Raw genomic sequence first — 23,805 nt, 5'->3', positions numbered from 1 at the left:
CATCCGCCTCCCGCCATGCAAACGCTGCCCTGGACGCCTGTCTGAGGGTGGCTGACCTGGTGACTAACCTGAGGGAGCAGGTCCCTGGGCCCCGCTGGACCCCACGCCCCCAGTGAGGGGACTCTAACTCTGGGCATTTGTAGCCAAAACCCAAACATTTGGTTCTCCCCTAATTCCCTTCTGTGGCATCAAGACAGTGTGTCAGAAACAAAACTCTGGAGAAGAAAATCATGGAGGACACACTTGCAGGACTCCCCAAAATGCAGAAAAGGAGGTGAGATAGGAGGCATGGAAGCCGAGGGAACAGGGTTTCAAGAAGGAGCAGGTGGCCCAGCCGGCGTGGCTCAGAGTTGATCGTTGACCTATGAACCATGAGATCACAGTTCAGTTCCCAGCAGAGCACATGCCCAGGTTTCGGGCTCATCCCCAGTAGGGGGCGTGCAGAAAGCAGCCAATCAATGATTCTCTCTCATCATTGATGTTCCTACCTCTCTCTCCCTCTCCCTTCCTCTCTGAAATCAATAAAAATATGTTTTAAAAAAGAAAGAATGAGCGGATGGTCAGCAGGATCAGAAACAGTGAAGCACTCAGAGGGGAGATGGAAAGGCTCCTAGGCTGGGCTGGGGGACAGGGGAGTCCTTTTCCAGAACCAGGCAGGAGAGTGAACAGGTTAAAATAGAAGCACAGTGAGGTGATGAGAGAAGGCAGGAGCGGCCCCCCCACCCCACTGAAGACACTGAAGGCGGCCGCTCAGCCCAGTGTGAAGAGGTTGGCTGGGGAAAGGTTCAACCAGGCAGGTGTTGGGTCAGACACAAGATTTCAGCATAAAATTCTAAAAAAGATGAACGATGCTTAATAAGGAATGAAAATCAACAGCATTTCTGGTTTTATTTCTTGCGAGGATGACAGCAGGGAATTGTGGAAACAGGTGTGACTAGCACACTGCCGGGGGAAGGGAGAAGAGGCCCCGGGGGGCCTGGGGATGTAGGGAGGGCGGGGGGGGGGGGGGGTGCCAGCGAGGGCCAAGGCTCCCTGTGGGACTGGGCCATCTTCTTGGGTTTTACCTCCTCAGGAAGGCACAGGCTTCCAGAAGTGCTGTGGGCACAAAAAAACAGGAGATTCAGACACTGATTTCTTTTGTAATCAAGACATCAATCAAGGAGGATACTAAAACAGAGGCTTTCTCCCGCCCTTTCCCACCACCGTTAGTCATGCTTGCTCTGCTCACATTTCCCCACGGCCCACAGCAGCACATGGCAGCGGTGGCCTCCCCAGCCTGGGCCATTCCCTGCTCTGGACTGAGTGACATGACTCCCACCCAGCTTGTCTCTCACCGACATTGATGGTTCCCTGGCTGCAGGAACGTGCATCCTCTGTGTGCAGATTGTGCAATAGAGTGCACTGCTCATTCACTCATTCACTCACACATGAGCCACCGTGCTAAGTGCCGAGGGTTCAGCCTGGACAGGCCGGCCCTGCCCTCGGGGGGTGCAGTCTATGCCACCGTGAGCTGGCTGCTCGCATGAACGGCCCTCCCACTGGGTTTCTCTGAATGTTGCCTACAAACACGGGCAGCACAGTTCAGCTCCCCGAGACCTCGGCTGAGCGAGAGCAGGGCTCTCCTCCTTGGCACCCGATTAGCAGCCGGGACTTCTGTTGTGAGGGTTGTTCTATGCTCTTTAGTAGCATCCCTGGCTTCCACCCACAGGTACCAGCAGCGCCCTCTAAGTTATGAGAATCAAAAATATCTCCAGGCATTGCCAAGTGTCCCTTCAAGGGCAAAATCTCCCGAGTTGAGAGCCACTAATACGGAGATTCTTGGTCCTACACCCCACCCGTGGACCACCACCCCTCCCCCATCGGATGCCTCTGACTCTGGATGACTGGGGGCCACAGAATCTCAGCATCATCGCCTGGAGCCTCACAGTGCTCTGCGGTGTCGTCTTAATGTTTTTAAAGAATTGAATTGTTGTCAGTACATATTTCTGGCTAAAATGCTATTTTGAGCATTTGTATTCTCTATAGTTGGTATTTGGGGTAACTGTCTAGACACCGGAATTTGCCCTTTCTCAATACATATGTGTCTATATACATACACATATACATACATACACACACATTTCATTTTACTGAATAAAATGGTCAGTTTCTAAAAACTGCATGGCCGTCACTATCAGAATGATAAAATTCAGCATATTATCTCCTGCTTTATTTTAGTCTCCATTTCTTTCACCTCGTCAATGAGATTGTAACTTGTTGAGGCATAGAGGCATTCCATTGCCTTAACATTTTTATACCCATCTTCCCTCCAAGGGTCCTGCTTGGCCCGCCAACCTTGACCTTCCCCCATGGTGGTTTTTGGGAGATGCCACTGACAGTCCACTTACGGGAGGTGGAGCATTGTCTCAGATTCCCAACCGCCGTGACGTACTCCGCTCCCAAATATTTCTCATACGTCGTTTTGCCTTGGAGGTTGGCCAGACACTCAGTGTTGTCATTGAAAAGAAGGTTTTTGGTTTCCGACTGGAACAAGCAAAACGTGCCTGGGCAGTCACGTCCATTTCTTCCAAACTTAGCCTGTGTCAAAGGGCAGACAGCACGTGAGGAGCCGAGGACAGCAGGTGAGTATCTGCATTAGGGAGACCAAGGACACCCTTCCCGCCAGGATCAGCCCTGGGACAAACATGGCCAAAAGGAGCTCAGTTCTGGACTCGTTCCCTGCCCCACGTCCTCCTGCTGCCCAGGCCCCAGGTGGCAGACCCACCCAGGGCAGCTCCCAGGCCTTCGACCTCTCAGATCTCACCTCCTGCCACCTCTCCTTCCTTCCTAATCTGTGACTAAGTGACAGCTGAGGGTTTGGGGGATCTGCCCCAAATGTCGGTCCCCAGCAGCCTTCTAACTGGCCAGCTCTCCCGGAGAGGCAGTCTGCACTGGACATCATCGGCCCCCCACAGGCCATTGCCTTGGCAGGGCACTTGGCCTCCCTGGGCCACAGTTCCTCCTCCACGCCCAGACCTCCCACAGGGCTGAGCTGAGATACCGAGCACCTCATCGACAGCAGACCTCTTACCAGCACCAGTGCGGGCGCCACCATGAGGGCTCCATAATGCCTCTTATTATGCCTATGGGTGCCATTTCAGGGCCCCTATCTTTAAAGTGCACCTGGAGATGCGATGGGTGTTTTGTTTGTTTGTTTGTTTTGGGGTTTTTTTGGTGTGTTTTTTAAGAGAGAAAGGGAGAGGGAGAGGCAGATAGAAACATCAACAATAAGAGAGAATCATTGATTGGCTGCCTCTGCACGCCTCCCACTGGGGATCGAGCCTGCAACCTGGCCATGGGCCCTGACCTGGAATCAAACCATGACCTCCTGGTTCATAGGTCAACACTCAACCACTGAGCCACACCGGCTGGGCATGATGTTTTAATACGAAACTAGGAGTTCTAATAGAGATGGCAGACTGTAAGGAAGTGGTAGAATTTCCTTCACACCACTCTCAGAGACGGCCTCAAGGCTACCGAAGTTCTGGGGGAGCTGCTTATGGAGATGACAAATGTAGTGGCCTTGTCTAGACATTGCTCAGTTGGCCCAGATTTGGGGAGCGTTGAGTAAGCCACTCTACCTAGTTGTGGGAGGAAAGCTCAGCCACCGTCTTTGCCTGAAGAACTAAAGAAGGGACTGAGCCGGGCAGGCAGTGAGCTCAAGGCCAGGGGCAGGAGACTGAGGGCAGAAGTTAGGTCGGTCCTAGAAATCCCAGGACAGTTCTCACTGAGACTCTGGGCAGCCTCGTGGCCTGAAGCAAATACTCTCACCAGCTTCAGGCAGGGGGATTGGAGAGAAAGGCTTGGCATGGGCTGGTTGACCCAGCTCTGCAGTTGCCCCACCTGACAGAGCCCATGCAACCGAGAGAGGGCAGAGGGCCCTGGTAGTGCATACCTGCTGGTCAAGCAGCACCTGCTCCAGGTGCTCCACCTTATCTCTCCGAGATACCACAGCATGATTTGGGGCCTTGGCCAGGTAGCAGCTCTTAGCCTCAGTCACAGGCTTCCGGGTGCCGTTGAGGCACAAGAGCTCAAAGTCCTCCAGCCTCAAATCCTTAGCCCAATCCTCAGTGCCCTTTCCTGGGGAAAGAAGAAGGTGGCATCAGTCCAAGGGGCCTTCTGGATGGGTGTCACCATCCACTGGCCTCTTGAAATGCACCCACTGGGCTTGTGGTGATGTGAAGGGGAGAGAAGAAAGCGTTGTCAAACACATATTAATGCTGTGTCCATACAATGAAATAGAAGTCAGCCATGACAAGGAGGGAAGTACTGATACACATCAGTACATGCATGAACCTTGAAAGTAGCCGGTCACAAAAGGCCACATATTGTAGGATAAAATTTATGTGAAATGTCCAGAATAGGCCAATCTAGGGAGACAGAACGTGGACGGGTGCTGCCAGCTCTGAGAGAGAGAGAGGGGAAGTGACTGCACTGGAGACCACTGAACTGTCCACTCTGAACGGGTAGGTTTATAGTATGTGAATTGTATGTCAATAAAGCTGTTAAATGTTTTTAAATATTGTTTATTGTTTATTGATTTCAGAAAGGAAGGGGAGGGAGAGAGAGATAGAAACATAAATGATGAGAGAGAATCATCAATTGGCTGCCTCCTGCATGTCCCCTACTGGGAATCGAGCCTGCAACCGGGCATGTGCCCTGACTGGGAACTGAACCATGATCTGCTGGTTCATAGGTCAACACTCAGCCACGGAACCATGCCGGCCAGACAAAGCTATTAATTAATTTATTTATTTTTTTAGTTTCTAAAAAGAAAACCCTCTATCTGTGCCATATTTCCCAGTGAGTTCCAGAAAAAGAATAGCTGCTTTATGTTCAAGAACAAATTGTTTCCTCTTTCCTTTCATATTCAAATGCTCTTAGTGTAGCCTGAGAAAAGAAGGAATGTCTAAGGGTTTCTCAAATATATTTGGTCAGTCCCAATAAAATACAGTTGTAAAATCCTACAGAAGTTTAAAATTAAACCTGACATCTGATCCCTGGAGACCACTTAGATGAATGGTTCATAAATTCTAAATGGAATCGTATGCATGTCTGTGTGCATGCAAGTGCGGGTTCATGTTCAGGCCTCTGCTACTCTCCTGCCATCCCCCCTCAAGAAAACACTCCATCCATTCTCTTGTCTTTGTCCATTTGATATTGGGTCATTCTAAGTTTACATGTCTGGCCTTGACCCCTCTCCCAAGCGATGTGAGGAGGAAGGAGCGGCTGTGACTGTTGATGTCTTTGAAGGAGGGGGGCAGAAAGCTGGGCCTGTTCTTTCTCAGGGGACGAAATGGGAAGGCACCTGCTGAGCAGGAGGGGTGGGGAAGCTGAGTGGGACTGAGTAGAGGGGTGCACTCTGGAGTCTCAAATTTGGTCATTACGCTTTTCATCTAGAGATCAGGAGAGTGATTATTCAACGTCATCTGATAGACTATCCTCTGGCATCTGCCTGTGATTTTGTCCCCATTTACTCCCAAGGAGTTTCCAGACAGTGACTCACATGGGGCTGAATGAAGATCCCTACTTCCTTGTATGAAGGGAAGTTTCATTTGCATATGTTTGATTTTTTTTTTTTTTTGTAGTATCATCCACATTCAGTCTCCCATAGGCTGGGACAGGCAGATGGTGTGTTTCTGTGGATGTCTAGAAAAAACCAGGAGACATTAGCTACTGAGCATTGCTGGTGTGTGTGTGTGTGTGTGTGTGTGTGTGTGTGTGTGTGACAGAGAGAAAGAGAGAGAGAGAGAGAGAGGTGTGGGGGGTTAAAATCAATGTGACATGCCCTAACCGGTTTGGCTCAGTAGATAGAGTGTCAGCCTGCTGACTCAAGGGTCCCAGGTTCAATTCCGGTTAAGGGCGTGTACCTTGGTTTCAGGCACATCCCTAGTAGGGGGTGTGCAGGAGGCAGCTGATCGATGTTTCTCTCTCATCGATGTTTCTAACTCTCTATCCCTCTCCCTTCCTCTCTGTAAAAAAAATCAATAAAATATATTTTAAAAAATCAATGTGACACCTATAGACATTACCAAAGTAAAAAATTTCCAAGTTAACTTAAGTCTGGAAACCTGTACATCTTCCAGCTGCAAATATGACCAGTAGGAGGCGCTGTGATGCCAGAGACTCTGCTCCGAAGGGGAAAGGGAAACTCCGCTTACCATTCGTGTTCTCCAGGACAGTGGCATCTTTCACAAACGCAACGTCTCCCGCATTCTCCGCCAGGCACCTAACATGGTCCAGAAAAGAAACTCAGTGCCGGAGAAGAGAAACTATCAGAGTTTTCATAAATATTTGCAATATACATTTCGAAACATTGAAGTAAACATAGAAAAGATAAAGACAAAATATTTCCAGGAACTTTAGGTTTAAAATAGAAGATTGAACACATATGTGTAGCTTCCCACCTCCTAAAGTCCCAATAAAATGATATTTATGAAATTTTTTTTTAAGTTTTAAGCTGACAGGAGAGAGGAGCACAAGGAGAGAAAGAGAGAAGATAATGACAGCATTTGGAAGTTAGAGAGCAAGTGGGTGAGTAGTAATTGACCCAGCAGAGCAATAAACAGCTGTAACATAAGTTGGAAGCGGGGGGAGCCCAGAAAAAGAGCTGATGTGAATGGCGAACTCCCGAAAGGCTTGACAACCAGAAACACCATTGAAAGGGACTGAGAACAAGAGTGGAGAGAGCCGACATAGGTGCAGGGTCGGCGCCCTCCTAGCCCGTGCAGCTCCTCCTCGCCCTGGCAGCAGACTGAAGGTTTGTTCACAGGGAGATTGAACCTGAGCAACACTATGGACTAGAGAACCAAACCCAGTTGAGGGCAGAGGCCCAATGCTGAAATCATGGAATGGAGTGAAAACTATATCTTGGAAGGTTCATTCATAGCCGCTTACCTCTCCCAGGCTCCCAAGGAAAATCTGATCAACTCAAAGAAGATGCCTATGGGATCTGATACTTAGATGTCCCACAGTGAAATGACACAAACCAACTGCCCGACAGTGAGGCCCATACTCGCCAAGATGTGGCAGCTGATGCAGAGATAACAGTCAGCTCTGGTGCTTCTCTCTTTAAATACGGACAAGCAGCCAGAGAGCACTACAGATCTGGAGAAATGTCAGGAGATATGGAGACCGATGCAATCACACCCGGGGGTACGGAGACAATATAGTAAAAGCTACTTTTATATCCTCCCATCCATGGAGAGAAGGCTACTGAATTTATACTAAAAAGTTCTGATACCACCCTTTGACCCATGTTGCTTGCAGATGCATGATGCCACCTGCTGGTGAAATATATTATTGGAGAATGGAGAGAGGGACTGGGCCCTCCAAACCCCTAATGTAGTAAGTGCCACTGAGAATCCTCACGAATGGGATTACAAAAGGTGGGTTGTGGATCATTACTGTAAATAACTAAGCGATTGTCATTCTGAAAACTTTTTGTTTTTGTTTTTGTTATTTTCCACTTAACTAGTGGAGAATAGCCCTGCAATGCTGCTTTTTCTCTTTGCCATCTCTCAGGCCAAAATCAAAGAGAAAAGTGAAATGGGAAGCATGAGGATCTACCGTGGGGGAGAGAGTGGTGGCTGTGAAAAATGATTCTTCCCCATAAATTCGAACTGTAGATAGGACTTAAGGTCCCACGGGCTCTATCCATTTGACTTTGAGGATGAGGCCAGTGAGGGCCCTGAGGTTGACTTTGGCTCCAGGCCACAAGTAGGAGCCCAGCAGAGCTGAGGTCAGACTGCCCAGTGCCAGCCCCCACTTCCGGGGCGGTGAGTGTGGGGGGAACAGCCCATCAGCAGACCCCCAAGGTAGCCCCTGGCTCTGCTCTGACAGGCCACATGTGGCCCCTTAGAACGCAGTGCCAAGATGCTGGAGGCACAGGCCCTCTCCGGGGGGCACTCACCGGAAAGCCCCAGTGTAGCCGTAGTATCTCTCATTGCTATTGGGGGCACACTTGTTCTGGCGTGCTTCGTTGCCAATACACAGCGCGCAGAGGTTGGAGTTCGGGTCGGACCCGGGGGCACAGCTCTGACTGAAGAATTCATCTGTGGGGAAGGCACATGGGAAGTCAGCTCTTCCTACCCGACTTCACGCCCACGCCTTCACCCATCAGGGGATGCAGCCTGGGTCAGGCTCATTCTAGTGCCTGGGACAGAGAGAACACAGCCACTGTCACAAGCAGTGACGTGTCACCACCAATCCAGGGCCCACCGGAAATCAGGAAAGGCTTCGGACTGCAGGCATTGGCAGGAAATCCGTCTGGGGCTGGGGAGGAGTCTATGATGGGACCCACAGAGGGTCCCCTGGCCAAGCCTTGAGCTGGGGACTGCACTGATGAACTTGGCCATGTGCAGAGAAACGGACTGAGAGTCCATTGAGTTACCTCGGAGTGGGGTGGGCAGGGAAGGTATGCAGAGAACCATTCAATGCATCCGGACTGCGGGGCAGCCATGCGGAAAACTTGCTGACACCCATACAGGCTGTGGGCCTGCCAATCCCCACCCCCTCCTTCCCTGAGATTCCTGTGGAACCTTCCACACCCACCCCAGGGTGGCCCGCCCTCCTCCCTCCGGACTCCTTACCAAATTTGCAGGAGCCTGTCTGGTTGAAGAGCAGACCCATGGGGATGTTCCAGCCTGCAGTCCTGCCCACGGCGGTGTGGCAGGACTTCTTGCCTTTCAGAGAATTCCAGGTGAAGCCAGCATTTGATTTCTTGACAACCGCCACGGCTCGATACCCTTGGATGACAGAAGAGCAAGTCTTCATCTTCAGGGGCCTGGCAGATGGACGCTGGTGCAGCTGTCTGCACCTCAGACCGAAGCTGGTCAAGAAGCACCATCAGCAATGCTTCCTCCCCCTCCCCCGCAGGTACCGCATTGTTAGGTGGACCACAAAGGCTTACGCTGCTGTCCTTGGGGCTATGAAATGAGATAGTAAGAAAAGCTGATTCTTTCCGTGATTGCTGGGGACATCCTTGACCAGCCACACCCTGTCCCTGAGTTATAAACAGAAACTCACCTTTAAATGTGAGCTACTAAAGCAACAAACACTGAACGTCTAGCGTGACCCCAATGGTGCATAAATTACCAACTGCACTATGCACTGGGCCAGAGCGATGGCGACCACCAGGCTAAGTGCTGTCTGGACCGCCCGGTGCTGAGTCCTGCGCTGCCAGTCCTCCTCCTGCCAGGGTGCACCTGACAGACTCCCACTGTGGGCAGCGCACAGCTCCTCCGAAGCTGAGCCAGCACCAGCTCTGGGCGGGCAGGTGGGGCTGGTGTGCAGAGCAGGGCATTAGCACAAGGGACGGGAGCTGCCACAGCATCAATGTCTAGGCCTGTGCGTGAGATCAGGAGACTCTCTGAGCCACTGTTCCTCATCCATAGGAGATGGAGATGGAACACCTCGCCTCCCACGTGGCCAGGACGCAATGAGAAACTCTGCAAGGTCTCTGCCAAGTGCAAAGGTCAATCTAACATCCGTTGTAATTGTCTACGAATTACTTGCATCTTCACAAGAACTTTGGCTGCGTTTCTTTCTGCGAGTTTTTTAAAGTTCCTGCCACCCCTTCCTCCAGCAACAAGAACTTACCCTTGACCCTGAAAATGACCGATTCCAACTCACCTTCCACAGGTCTATTCACACAATCCGAGTTGCCGCTCTCTTCGGATTCTGAAAGAAGAAAGACAAGCAAAAAACATCACGAAACGCTCCGATTTATTGAGAAGTTGCAAACTTTTAAATCTCAACAGTGCAGACTCGAATTTGAAGACTGTCCCAGTGGCTCCAGGCAGCAGAGCTGCTCCCATGTGTTCACCACAGACACAGACCCGGATGTTCCCAAGCAGCGCTATTCACAGGCGCCACCCCCTGGGAATGGCCCAGGTGGATAAATGACAGCGGTAGAGCCACACAATAGACTACATGCAAGACTGAATAGTCTACACCACGCACCACAGGGAGGGACAGCACAAGTATAACACTGAGCAAGTGATAAAAGAGCATGCGCTGTGCAGCTCCTTTTACATGAAATTCAAAAATAAACAGAACTGATCTGTGCCCTGGGAGGTCAGGAGTCGATACCCTTGCCGGAGTAAGGGGGCTGGTGACAGGAGGGCACACAGGGGCTTGTGAAACTTGCTGGGTCTTGATCTGGGCACTAGCGCCGGGGGATGCACCAGTGTGAAATGCCATGGAGTTGTACCCTTATGTGCACTTTTCTGTATGCATATTATACTTTCCTGAAATATTTCCAAAAATGTTGCTCTCTAAGGCCAGTGACAGCTCCAGCCGAAGGAGAAGGGGTAAGTGAAGAGGTCTCTATACCACAGCTCATAAAAAGCAGATGCCTGCAAATCCACTGGTGGTAAAGCACCTAGGAAGCAACTGGCTACCAAAGCTGCTGGTGAGAGTGCGCCCTCTACTGGTGTGGTGAAGAAACTGCATCGTTACAGGCCTGGTCCCCCAGCACTGAGTGCGATGGGACGTTATCAGAAGAAATTGCTCCGGACTTCAAACCAGATCTGTGCTCCCAGTGTGCAGCTGTTGGTGCTCTGCAGGAGGCATGAGGTCTACCTGATTGGGCTTTTTGAAGACACCAACCTGTGTGCTATCCATGTGCCAAAAGACATCCACCCTAGCACACCACATACGAAGAGGATAGGAGCAGACTAAAGGGTCCCGGGTTCGATTCCAGTCAAGGGCACATAACTTGGTTGCAGGTTCCCTAGCCATGGAGGGTATAGGAGACAACCAATCGATGTGTCTTTCTCACACTGATGTTTCTCTCTGTCTCTCTCTCTCCCTTCCATTCTCTCTAAAAGTAAATGGAAAAATATCCTTGGGTGAGGATTAACAAAACAAAACAAAACAAAACAAAAGAATATGCTATGATAAAAAACACATTTCATTCTTTAAAAAATTTTTCTCTTTTTCCTGTTATTGGTAGTTCTGAATGTTACATTCTCTGCCATTCCCCTATGGGGTCAAAAGGTACCTAAGTAAAATACTGCAAGTGGAAAACAGGGGACAGAAATTAGGTATTGCAGTTTTTCTATTTTCATTTATGTGCAAATTTCTTAAATATAAAGTGGGGACATAAAGCATTAATGCATGTAAAAATGCTTCAGTAAACAAGTTTCAGCAGTTCAACTTTATAACAATATAAATAAGCCTGTTAAATTTTTCTGGACAATGCCAGCATTTGGATTTTTTTAAAAAACAAGTTCATTTCTTACTGATGGCAACTAACGGAATCACGCAGTAGATCCCATCCATTCACTATACTTTCTGACTGATTGCCCTACATGCAAGTACGTGCTTTTAATGTTGCCTCTTTTCTGTGATGTTCCTGTAAGTTTGCTATTAAAATACATTAAACTAATTTTTTAATAGATTTCAGAGAGGAAGGGAGAGGGAGAGAGAGAAAAAAACATTAATGATGAGAGAATCATGGATTGGCTGCCTCCCGCACCCCCCTTACTGGGGATCCAGCCCAAAACCCAGGCATATGCCCTGACAGGGAATTGAACCATGACCTCCTGGTTCATAGGTCGACACTCAACTTATACTTGGGCACCTTTTGACCCCACAGGGGAATTACTGGGCCACATTGTAATTTTTTGAATTACGAAGAGGAACCTTGGCTCTGTGGAGAACACAGTCCTTGTGTTCACTCTTCCCCTGATTCTCCTGTTTGAACGTATCCATCCTTCTCAGTGCCTCCGCCTGGACCCACAGAGGGGTGACTCCTCCACCCCCCAGCCCATGGCCCAGGGGAATAAACCAGAGAGGATACCCCTACACGCACACTTACTTTGGCTCTCTGCCAGCACAGGCACCAAACCGCATTTGCCCGCGATGTAGATGAATCCTCCGTCCAAGCTCATGGCGTCAGCTTCTCCTTTCTGCAAAGACAAGCAACTCTGCGGCATCAGGGCGAGGCCACTCGTGTCCCGCCTGGCTGGACCGCTCTCAGAGAGAACGGCTTGATGGCAGCTGTCCCAGGAAAGCAGCAGAAAGAGGCGGGAGTGTTTGAACCGAGCACCAAAGGGCACGCCGTAAGCGCTGCTAATCCTCAGCCAGCCACCGGCCTTTCCTGCTATCACTTCCACTGGAAAGAGCCTGCACAGGCCGCACTCGCCCTCTGTCCCCTGAACAAGCCCTCTGTGCCCTGGAGTGCCCTTGGGACACCCTCCTGCACAGCCTCACTCCCTCAGGAGACAGATGGGACCAGCTGACTACACTCCAAGGGCTACACCGAAGTTGATGGACAAATGAGCTGCGATTCCTAATTACACTGGCTCCCGGCAAGAGGAATGTGCACGGGAGCAGGGAGTCATCAGGGTCCCACGCGCCCTCTTTGGCCCAGTATTAATTTTCTTGCGACAATATTAAAAGTAACTGGAGCCCTAACCGGTTTGGCTCAGTGAATAGAGCGTCAGCCTGCGGACTCAAGGATCCCAGGTTTGATTCCAGTCAAGGGCATGTACCTTGGTTACAGGCACATCCCCAGTAGGGAGTGTGCAGGAGGCAGCTGATCGATGTTTCTCTCTCATCGATGTTTCTAACTCTCTATCCCTCTCCCTTCCTCTCTGTAAAAAATCAATATATTTTTAAAAATTAAAAAAAAAGTAACTGGAGACGTGTATGAAGATTTCTATTCAAGGAAAGGCATCACGGGGTTATTGTAACAACAAAATAAGGGGACAAAGAGGAATAGGGTCACGACCAAGCCACATCCCCATAAGAGATACCCTGAAGTCATTTCTTTCAGAAGTGTTTTCAAAGACTATATATTCACGTGACGTGGCTGGGATATACCATTAAGTGAACAGGATGCAAGTAGCAACTGACAGGTATGAGCCGGTGCTGTGGCCAGCCCAGACATTGGGGCCCCGGAAGTCCTGGGTGGGAAAGTACCCCAACTTTAGCGGTGGTGTCTCTCTGTGTGAGTCACAGCTGGTTTCTCTTTAATTATTTTACATCACATCTTTCTATCTTTTCCAAACTACCTGCAATGATCGTGCGTTGTTCTTATCATCGGAAGAGTGGCAACCCCACAAAATACAGTTTTCTGACAGAAAGCTGTGCCTGTTTGCACTCTGTGTGCTGGGCCAGAGGAGACCCCCGCCCCGGGTCCCCCCTGCCTACCCTCACCATAGTGCCTCTTAGCGCCCAGTCACTTCTAAGCAGATGCCCACGACCTGGGGAGTCCTCCGGAGCCCGCTGCCCCACCCGCAGGCCACACAGGCTCCCGCAGCAGCAGCCTTACCAGGACCAGGGCGATGCAGTCCTCGGTGGTGGCAGCGGTGGCACAGGCCACTGTCCCATTGCTCTGGCTGCTCCACTGCTGGCACTTGCGCTGCTCCTCGGGGCCCACCGCACACCACACGACCCGTGCGCGCCGCGCCTCCACCTCCGCGGACGCTGCCCGGAGGGACACAGCATCAACAGGGGCCCTGAGCCTGGCCAAGGACACCCCACGCTGCCAACCTCCCTGGAGCCCGGGCTCCACTCTGAGCACCCTTCCTGCTTGGCCTTCCCGTGGGTGCGGCCCAATCCTACTTCCAGATGGAAGAGTCTCCGGGCATCTGCCTCGCCCCTTCCACTGTCAGCGCCCAGCCCCTTCCCGGGGCGGTTTCCTCCTCACCTTGTTTCTCGGTCCCATTCCTCTCCTGGCTTCTAATCCACCCTTCACTCCTTAGTGTAACGACTTGCCTAATATCTCAGTCCCATAGGATAAAAGCTCCAGAACTCAGAGACAGCTCCCCAGAGATGACCTAGGGGACCCTGAACCAGCTCTGACCTCGCCTAAGGCTGGCAGTCATCTCTGGGTTCACCCACACTCCACGCCAAGCCCCCCCGTGGGGGAAGAACCACGACTGAGCGGGCCCACTGTGGTCTCCCCAGCCAGGCCTAGAGCCCAGGCACAGGGCAGTGTGCACCAGGCCTCCGGCTTCACCCCAGGGGGGCCCCGGCTCTCTTGGCCCGTGTGCAGTTTGCTCACCCCATAGGAGGCAGACTGACTTTTCTGTCAGGGCTGGGGAGGCTGACGTGCACAGGGTCATGTGGCAGCATTAATCACGGGCTGACACGTTCTCTCGGAGTCACTCCCACACATTGAAACGCTCGCACTTGGTTGGCAGAGACACTCGCACCTGCATCAAACCTACCACGGCGGAGACCTCCAGTGGCTGGGACATGGGGCAATGACCGCTCTAGGACAGGGCCCCGCCGCCTGCGCTCCAGGGGGTGTGAGGTGCTCTCCCCAGGGACTCAGCTGTGGCTCCCCACCCGCACCAGCCAGCCCTCACTCACTTTCCTTCAAGCCCTTGAGGGCAGTGACATAGTTGGAACCGAGGTACAGGCCAGCGTCTATCTTCGAGGGAATCCTCAAAAACCCGAGCGCATTATCTTTGAACAGCAGGTCCTTCTGCCCACGCGGGGAGCTGAAGAGCTGGAATGCCGACGATTTGCCTTTTCCAAACTTCTCCTAGTTAAGGACAACATAGAATTGCTGATGTCGCAGTAAATAAGAAAGAAACAAAACCACTACGGTGAAAAAGAGTATCTGGAACTTAGGGGTGATTCTGAGAGCAGGAAGCTTGGTTGCCTTCCTCCTGTAAGGGGCTCAGGCCATTTCTGTGACGTAGCTCAGTCACGGCTTATTCTTTAGGGTGTTGCTGGGGTCCAAGCACCTTGGGGTCCTGAGAATGTTGCATTGTCCTCCCAGCTTTGTCCCAGCCCATGAGACACTGTTAGTCAGTAATGCTGGAGGGGCTTCATACCTGCTGCTGTCCAGAGGGCAGCCTAGGCAAGCAGCCCACTGGACACTCCTGGCCAGTGAGGATACAGAGGGGCTTCTAGAAGGGGAGGAAGTTAGGGGAGGAAGGAACCTCTGGCATCAAATCCCAGCAGGAGTGTGGATACCTGTGCCTTGTTGAGAAGCCTCCAGATCAAGTCCTCCTTGCCATCCCCACTTCGGGCCACAACAGCATGAGAAGGAACCTGGGCCAGGTGGCACTCCTTGAAGTCATCCACTGACTTCCGAGTATTGTCTAGGCAGAGCAGCTCATACTGGTCTCTCTCAGTCTTGTCTGGCAGGTTCTCTGGGGAAAAGAGGAGAGGAGGGGGTTGGAGGACCCAGAGGAGCCTACTCCAGGCAGAATCATGAGCCCCGATTCCTCTCCCCTCATGGAATTTGAGCTGGAAGAGATATTTTACACAGTTGACAAAATTGGGGGTTCTGAAAGAAAGACAGTGGATTGCTCTAGATTCTAGAGTCTAGAACACTCAGAAAGGTAAAGACAGTGCCCAGCGAGCCTCAGGGCCCGGCCCAGTGATGCTCTGAGTGGATCATATGGGCTGTGCTGGTGCTGGTGAACCAAGGAAGCTGAGCCAGACATCATCTGTTTCCATGGCAACCCCACCTAGAAAAGGGTCATGTGATGGAGACAAACCAAGGGACCAGCCAGGGGGTGCTGCCTTACCCACATCCCTAGAAAGAATAAAAATGGATGGAATGTGGTGGGCCTGTCTCTGGAGGTCCTGATGAGTGTGATGGGCCTGTCTCTGGAGGTCCTGATGAGTGTGATGGGCCTGTGTCTAGAGGTCCTGGGTGAGTGTGACGGGCCTATATCTGTAGGTCCTGGGTGAGTGTGACAGGCCTGTCTCTGGAGGTCCTGGGTGAGTGTGATGGGCCTGTGTCTAGAGGTCCTGATGAGTGTGACGGGCCTATATCTGTAGGTCCTGGGTGAGTGTGACAGGCCTGTCTCTGGAGGTCCTGGGTGAGTGTGATGGGCCTGTGTCTAGAGGTCCTGGGTGAGTGTGACGGGCCTATATCTGTAGGTCCTGGGTGAGTGTGGCAGGCCTGTGTCTGGAGGTCCTGAGTGAGTGTGGTGGGCCTGTGTCTGGAGATCCTTATGAGTGTGATGGGCCTGTGTCTTAAGGTCCTGGGTGAGTGTGGTGGGACTGTCTCTGGAGGTCCTGAGTAAGTGTAGTGTGTCTATCTCAGGAGATCTTGGAGAGAATGTCATGGGTCTGTCCCCAGTGTTTCTGGGTACAATGTGTCATTTGTGCATACCCAGCTACTGTGCTTCAGTGTGTGCTCTCTCAGGGCACTCTCTAACTGATGTTAGTCTATCCTACCTGGGCCGCCCCCCTGCACCTCCCTCCCCACCCCCCGCCCCTCTAACAAGACAGTAAGAGGACACACATAAAGGCATGAGTCGCGGAGCTCTCTGTGGTAAAGGGAAGGACAGGATGAACCAGGCCATCACTAAGGTGATAGATAAGAAACCCTGGTGGACGGGTTCCATGGAGCATCCACCAGCAGTTAGAACCACTAAACTAGGCATTTGTACAACAGCATAGAGAAATGTCTAGACCAAAGTGCTAGATGGGAAACCTTGGCAGCAGCATGACTTCTAGTGCTCAGTAATGAGGGTTCTTGTGCTCAATAAAACGTCTGTGAGCTTAGGACCCAGGAACCCAAACGGGCCCTGGACATTTACAAGACCACGTACATCTGGGAGGGCACGTATCAAGCTCCTTGGCATGGAGTGTGTGAGGGGAAGAGAAAGGCAGTAGACACTGATCTAAAGAAAACTGATTGTATAAACTATGAAATTACATAAAATAAGAGCTGTGCCCTGTGGGGAACCTTAATAAGAGTGTGCCATGAGCCCAGCCAATGTGGCTCAGTGGTTGAGCGTGGACCTATGAACCAGGAGGTCACAGTCAATTCCAGGTCAGGGCACATGCCCAGATTGCGGACTCAATCCCCAGTGTGGGGTATGCAGGAGGCAGCCGGTCAATGATTCTCTCCCATCATTGATGTTTCTCTTTCTCTCTCCCTCTCCCTTCCTCTCTGAAATCAATATATATATATTTTTTTTAAAAACAGTGTGCCAGGAATTGAGGAATCTAATTAGCTTAGTGTTTAGAATTATCTATATATATAAAAGGCTAATATGCAAAGTGTCCCCTCGGGAGTTCAACCGGGAGACCAGGAGTTCAATTGCTAGCTATGATGTGCGCTGACCCCCAGGGGGCGACACGGAACATGGCAGGCGACCAGCAGCAGTGGGGCACTGAGGGAGTGAGGAAAGGAAGGGGGTGGGGGGGTGGCACAGGAGGCAGGTCAGGCCTAGGGACCCTGCCCATGCACAAATTTCATGCACTGGGCCTCTAGTGATGAGATAAAAGAAAAGGAGGCAGCACCGCAGCTCCTCTCTCTGCTCTTACCGAACAGTGTACTGTCCTTGACAAAAGCCACGTCTCCAGCCCCATCTTTCAGACACCTGTGAAATGAGAAGGCACGGGAGGGTCAGCCCAGAGCGGCTTCTTCCTCGTGCCCCTAAAACAGGGCTTTCTTCATGGGTGCTGCTCCTTGGAGGGCAGGGCTCGGGGGTTGTGGGACACCCCGACTGAGAAGGCAGCAGGGGCCCCCTCCAGGTAGAATCTGAGGAGGAAGGACTCAGGTACTGGCCAGAGGCCCCCACTGTTTGCCTTAAGAACCGAGAGGGCAGCCGAAGCCGGTTTGGCTCAGTGGATAGAGCGTCGGCCTGCGGACTGAAGAGTCCCGGGTTCGATTCCGGTCAAGGGCATGTGCCTGGGTTGCGGGCACATCCCCAGTGGGGGATGTGCAGGAGGCAGCTGATCGGTGTTTCTCTCTCATCGATGTTTCTGGCTCTCTATAGCTCTCCCTTCCTCTCTGTGAAAAATTAATAAAATATTTAAAAAAAAAAAAAAAGAACCGAGAGGGCAGAACCTTGTCTTTCTCCATAAAAGAGAAGTTTGAAGCCTGTACACCAGAGGACAAAGTCTCAGTATCCTTGGCCATGTGGTTCTTTCTCCAAGACTGAGTGGGCAAGTGAGCCCCGGCCAGTACAGAGGCAGGGAGGCCTCCCTCTGCAAAACTGCCTGAGTCCCAGAGGCTGGGGGAGGGCGGGGGGGCTGTCAGTGTCAGCCTCAGCATGGGGGCAGGAAGGCACAGGGAGCCCATTGGGCAGGGCTCGCTGTCTCCAAGCTTTGCGGGGGATGCAGGAGGGTGGGGCTCAGGTAGGATAGACTAACATCAGCCCGGACAGCCCGCCATCCTGCTCAGCAGGGAGCCTGGGACTGGCTGCTGTCTCATGATAACACTCCTTCAGCCCGTCCATCCATCCGTGGGAGAGGACAGAAGTCAGCAGATGGAACCCAGGACGACACAAGGTCAAAGCCAGATTCACGGTTCTCTGGAGAGACCAGGCAGCCACTGCTGAGGGACTGTTTGCTCCCCGGCTGGAGTAGGGGTGAGGGGAGCATGCGCTGGGCAAAGTCAGCACCCTCCTTGTACACCATTTCTCTGTCTGCACTGCACCCCCTCTCCGGTCCCCATGGCAGGCTGAGCTCTACCTGGGGCCACAGAAAAGGCCTCCTGGCCTGAGGACCTGTGGCTCTAGGGCCACTGGGGAGAAGAGAGTCTCACTCACTTGAAGGCACCGGAGTAGCCAAAGTAGGGCTCCTCGGAGGAGCAGGCACATTTGTTCTGCCCTGTCCCCGCGCACAGGCGACACAGGTTGGGGTACTGAGTCCCGTCCGCACAGGGCACACAGCTGGCCGAGAAGAAGTTGGCCACGGCTGTGGACACAGAGAAACGGACCAGTGTGGGAGGCAGCCCTGGCCACAGCCAGCCTCCCCTCCCGTGTGCTCCTTATGGGCAGCCCCTCCCTCCACCCCTGCGGACCTGTCGCCTCTGTTGTGAGGTTCTGAGTTCAGACACCAGTTCCCCAGGGCAGCTGGGGCAGGGAGCCCGCCAGGTTAACCTTGGAGTCACCTGCACACTCACCCGTGTGGTCCCAAAGTGGCTGTGTGTGTGTAGAGACCCCTCCCTGCCTGCGATCACCCCCAGCCCCCAGCCACCTCACCTTCCTGAAGGGGCGTGGGGGGGCCTTCCCAGTTCAGGAACGGACGAAGCACGCCCATGGGGATGTTCCAGCCGGCGGACCTGTTCAGGCCGGTGTGGCAGGACTTCACGCCTCCCATCTGGTTCAGCTGGAAGTTGCTGCCCTTCTTCGCTACGGCCACAGCATAATAGTGGGTCTGGGGCTCTGCGAAGGGCCAGGGAGAATGGAATGCTCATGGCCAGGTCCCAAGGGAGAGGAGCCCCTGGTGGGAGGGGCCTGGAGCTGCAGTTTCTCTGGGTGCAGAGCTACCCAAAGCCTGTCCTGACCCCCAAGAAGCAACCGGTGTCCTCCCGTAATGGGTCACCTCTGGCCCCAAGCACCCGGGGACTCTGTGCCTTCAAGTGTGATGCTGCCCAAGGCCCCACCTAGGTCACTCATCCACTCTGACTCCACAGAGCCCAGGGCCAAGGCCACGGCCACCCCAGTTCTGGGTTCCAGGGGGAACTCACTCTCTTCCGTCCCATAGACCTCGGCTGCTACAGGCCGCAGCTTGTAGGGTTCCAGGCCGGCCTCATACACCAGCCCGCCGTCCAGGGTCACAGCATCCGCCTTGTTTTCCTGAAAGCAAAGCGGCCAAAAGGTTCTGGGGCTGGAAGGATCTTCTGAAGGGCCAGGTGGCATGAGCCGAGAGGCCCTCTTTTGGGACAAATGGGCACCAACCCAACTGCTTTAACCCTTGAGGCTGGCACGCTGCCTCTTTCTCAGGTGCCCACCCACCTGTACAGGGTGGGGCAAACGTAGGTTTACAGTTGTGAGTCATGAGACACAGAGTTTATTCTTGTGTTGTTATTTATTAACTATTGGATTCTGTTCCATATGACAACTGTAAACCTACGTTTGCCGCACCCTGCATAACTCTGGTGAGCACACCCCTCACAGTGCTTTATACATTTTAATTAAAAAAAGAGACACAGAAACAATTTATGCTGAGATCCCAGGTTCCCCACACACATGGTCTCTCCACTTTAGAATGAGGATCTCTGCATTCAAAATAGTGTCGTGTCCTATGAGAGAGGCCCACGCCCCACTGACAAGCGCCCAGGAAGAAAAGCAGAGGGAGGAGGGGAGAGCACAGTTTCTCATTTTATCCCATGCTTTTCCCTCCCCTCGCCTGCCCTCCCCTCCCCTCTCCTCCCCTTCCCTTCCATTAATTTGGTCTTACCCAGCATATGGCCCGGACTTACCGCGATGGCCCGGATACACTCCGTGTAGGAAGTTTTCCTTATGCAGGAGATGGAGGGCCCACGCACTCTTCTCAGATTCCGCTGGAATGCAAAGCATTTTGATGTCTCGGCTGGTGAGATGGTGCACCATCGAACGCTCTTCCTAGGGGCGGCCAGACACAGTCCTGGGAGAAAGGCCAAGGAGTAAAGGTTCAGCCACTGCCCATGGAAGAGACTGCCTTACCCTCCGACGGACTTTTCCAGACTCTGCCATCTCTCCTGCTCTGCCCCTTCCCTCTCCACTCTGCCTCTAAGGCAGGCCTCTCACCTCCGGTGGAGGCATCTCCCTGGCCTAGTAAGCGCGCTGTCCTGGCCAGAGAGAGGGCTGATGCTCGGTGAACTCAAGGAGACCTTCAGAAGCTCTGGGTTCTTTCCTTCCTGTGACTGACGCGTTTCCCACCCTAGAAAAGTGATGATGAACCCTTGCGTCCGTGGATGGGGTTCTCCCACCTGCCTGGTCCCACCTGCACTTGTGAGGTGGGCAGGCAGGGATTCCTGCTCCTCGTGTGGAAACCGGCTCTTGAGGAGGCTGAGTGGCTGGCTGCTCAGCAGCGGCCAAGTCCAGCCTAGAATCCAGGTCCCTCTAGAGCAGCGGTTCTCAACCTTTCACAGGGGTCGCCTAAGACCATCCTGCATATCAGATATTTACATTACGATTCATAACAGTAGCAACATTACAGTTATGAAGTAGCAACGAAAATAATTTTGTGGTTGGGGGTCACAACATGAGGAACTGTATTTAAAGGGCCAGAAGGTTGAGAACCACTGCTCTAGAGTGTTGTGTCTATAAGCATCTCCCCAGGGGATGCCCAGGGAGCTAAGGACAAGCCACCTGACTCCTTGGCAGTAGCTGCAGTAAATGGTGGACCAAATGGGTCGGGGTGCCCCCATTGAGGCTGCTTCTCCTGCCAGCCTGCCTTGGTGGCTACCATCTATGCAACTGGGGAGAAGGCTGCACCAGGTTTGCTCACAGCTCTTACAAGCCACCCAGGTCCCTGGCCAGGTAGCTCAGTTGGCTAGAGCGTTAGCCCAATACATTCCCCAAAGAAATGAAAACAGATGTCCACATAAAGACTCCTGCATGAATATTCAAAGCAGCATTATTCAGAAGAGCCAAAAAGTGAAAACAACCTGGACGTCCACATCCATAGTATGGAATTGGCAATAAAAAGGAATGACTGAGTCTGAACCGGTTTGGCTCAGTGGACAGAGCGTCGGCCTGCGGACTGAAGGGTCCCAGGTTCAATTCCAGTCAGGGGCATGTACCCTGGTTGCGGGCACATCCCCAGTAGGGAGTGTGCAGGAGGCAGCTGATCGATGTTTCTCTCTCATCGATGTTTCTAACTCTATCCCTCTCCCCTTCTCTCTGTAAAAAAATCAATAAAATATATTTAAAAACAAAAACAAAAAAGGAGTAACTGATGGGTACAATATCAATGTGCCTGGTTTATGCTATGTGGAAGGTTCCAGACACAGGAGACCACCTATTGTATGATGCCACTCGTATGAACCATCCATAAAAGGCAAATGTATAGAAACAGAAAGTAGGCTAGTGGCCGCCTGATGCCGGGGTGGGAATGAGGATGGACGGTCATGAGGAAGGGATAGAAATGTTCTCATCGGGTTTACAGTGATGGTTCCCCCACTCAGCAGCACTGCTAGCAATCACTGAGACAGGAGAATTTCGTGCGATGTAAAATGCACCCAGTAAAGCTGTTAGAAACAAAGCACCTGGTTGCATAAGCCCCTTCCCCTTTGGATGTGCCCTCTGCCTTCCCCACTCGTGAGCCAGCCCTGCACAGTCAGCCCCGAGGTGTTTGAGGCACCGGGGAGGGCGTGTAGGAGACTTGTGGCTCCCAGGGCTCAGGGGCCAAGACAACCGAAGGTTCCAGTGACAATGGGTGCAACTCTGAGCCAAAGCCTGGCCTGTGGCCCATGGCCACATCCGGGAAAGCAAGGCTTCCTGCCTCTCTGCCTCTCCAGGGTGCCGCTCCCCTCCCCGCCCCCCGCCCCTCCGCCCCCCCCCCATCGGCCCCCAGCAGGCCACAGGTCAGGGAGCAGAAGGGAGTTGGCCCTGAGCAGCTGGTCCTGGCCCGGCCCAATCCCGCCTTAGAGAAGAGAGGGATGCCTAGCACTCATGGGAAGGAGTGTGGAGAAGGGGACCAGAAGGCAGGGACAGGGGGCACCGTGCTCCCTAGGTTGGGGACATCAGTTCACTGCTGCTAACTACTCCTCCCAGCAGATGTCCCAGAGGAGGCTGCATTGGGCTGGCGTGGAACTGGGGGGCCTTCCCTCTGACCCCCCCACTCACAGCCTCAGTGCTGCCCATCACAGCCCTTTCTGCTGCTGTCTGGAGCCTCCCCTTCACTGAGGAAGCCCTGCCCCTCAGACAGGACATTACTAATGTCCATCACTGGCCTGTGCCCTCAGACACCCCAGAAATTGCTTCAGATGTTTAGGTACAAAGCTAACAATTGTTTCATCCCTTCTATGTCGTCCCTTCTAGTCTGGGCACATCTGAAACCAGAACTCTATCTCTCTGCCTCTGAGAAAGGTCTCCTCAGGAGGTCTGGGCCACCACCCCTGCTCCCGGATGGGGGGAGGTGTCTGCCACTGAGCAGGTGGCACCCTGCTGCTGCCCCTCACAGCTGTGTGGGAAGATGTTTGGCCCATTCTTCACATGAAGAAACTGATGCTCAGAAGGGCTCTGCCTTGCCCAAGTCAGCACAGCCCTCGCAGGAACTGGGATCTTGAGCCCCAGGTCTGCTGTGTATCTTGGGCAAGTCACTCATCCACTCTGAGTCTCATTTGCCTCCCATGTAACTGCCTGTAACAGTACCTTGGGTACCAAAGGTCCTAGTAGGACAAAATGGGACAGGGTTCAGGAAGACCACTCCCAGCAGACTTCCTGGAGGAGGCTGCACTAGGCTGGAATAGAGCTGGGGAAGCTCTGCACAGCTCTAGGCTGCCCGGGACCAGTTCAGAAGTGCTAGCTCCGGCTCCTCCCCAAGGAGCCCTGCACCACCAGCGACTGCAGGCTCTGGGTGCCAACCCCGCAGGATGCAGGGACCAGGACACCCAGCTGGGGGTGCACAGTGACGGGGGCTCCCACCTCATGGGGCACAGAGACCAGGATGCCCACTCGGTGGGGCTCGCCCCCAGGACCCTGCACTCACCAAGGGCCAGGAGGGACAGCAGGGCAGAGAAGATGAGCTTCATGCCTGGGGTCCTGAGGTGGCTCCAGCAAAGGCTCTGCCACCTGCGCCTGCTCGGCAGCCCTTTATGTAGGGCTTGCTGACATCATGGGTTTGTCCTGTGGCCCAATAGGTGCCCCCTGGCTGCCCCACCCCCTGACCAAGTTCCTGGAGACAGAGAAACCCAGGAGGGGAGGGGACAAAGGGGGCAAGGGAGAAGGAAAGATGCCTGGGCAGGGCTTGGCACCAGGAGAAGGAGGAAGCCCAGCCCACTGCCATCTGGCAAGTGTGCCCAGGTGCTGCCTCCCACTGATGACTGATGACTCCCCTGGGGAGTCGCAGCCCCTGCGTTTGGTCCTCCCTCTGGTCTCAGTGCCTCCTAGAGGGTGG

At 52.9% G+C, this 23,805-nt stretch overlaps 1 protein-coding gene across 1 annotated transcript; it reads right to left on the bottom strand.

Annotated features, from left to right (window-relative positions):
• Positions 1-858: 858 nt before the first annotated feature.
• Positions 859-23,440, bottom strand: LTF (lactotransferrin; the record flags this gene model as incomplete). The annotated part of the gene is made up of 17 exons (XM_081105574.1): positions 859-1,095; positions 2,388-2,577; positions 3,935-4,119; positions 6,201-6,268; positions 7,952-8,093; positions 8,631-8,786; positions 9,673-9,720; positions 11,864-11,954; positions 13,322-13,476; positions 14,368-14,542; positions 14,980-15,158; positions 17,296-17,351; positions 18,525-18,672; positions 18,960-19,142; positions 19,448-19,556; positions 20,183-20,346; positions 23,398-23,440. 17 exons carry the CDS (start codon positions 23,438-23,440, stop codon positions 1,061-1,063), a joined length of 2,127 nt encoding a protein of 708 aa, XP_080961700.1. The 3' UTR covers positions 859-1,060.
• Positions 23,441-23,805: the final 365 nt, after the last annotated feature.

Source organism: Myotis nattereri (genome assembly GCF_964212035.1).
Source record: "Myotis nattereri genome assembly, chromosome: 14".
NCBI classification, from domain to species: domain Eukaryota; kingdom Metazoa; phylum Chordata; class Mammalia; order Chiroptera; family Vespertilionidae; genus Myotis; species Myotis nattereri.
This window is presented reverse-complemented; position numbering and strand designations above follow the sequence as displayed.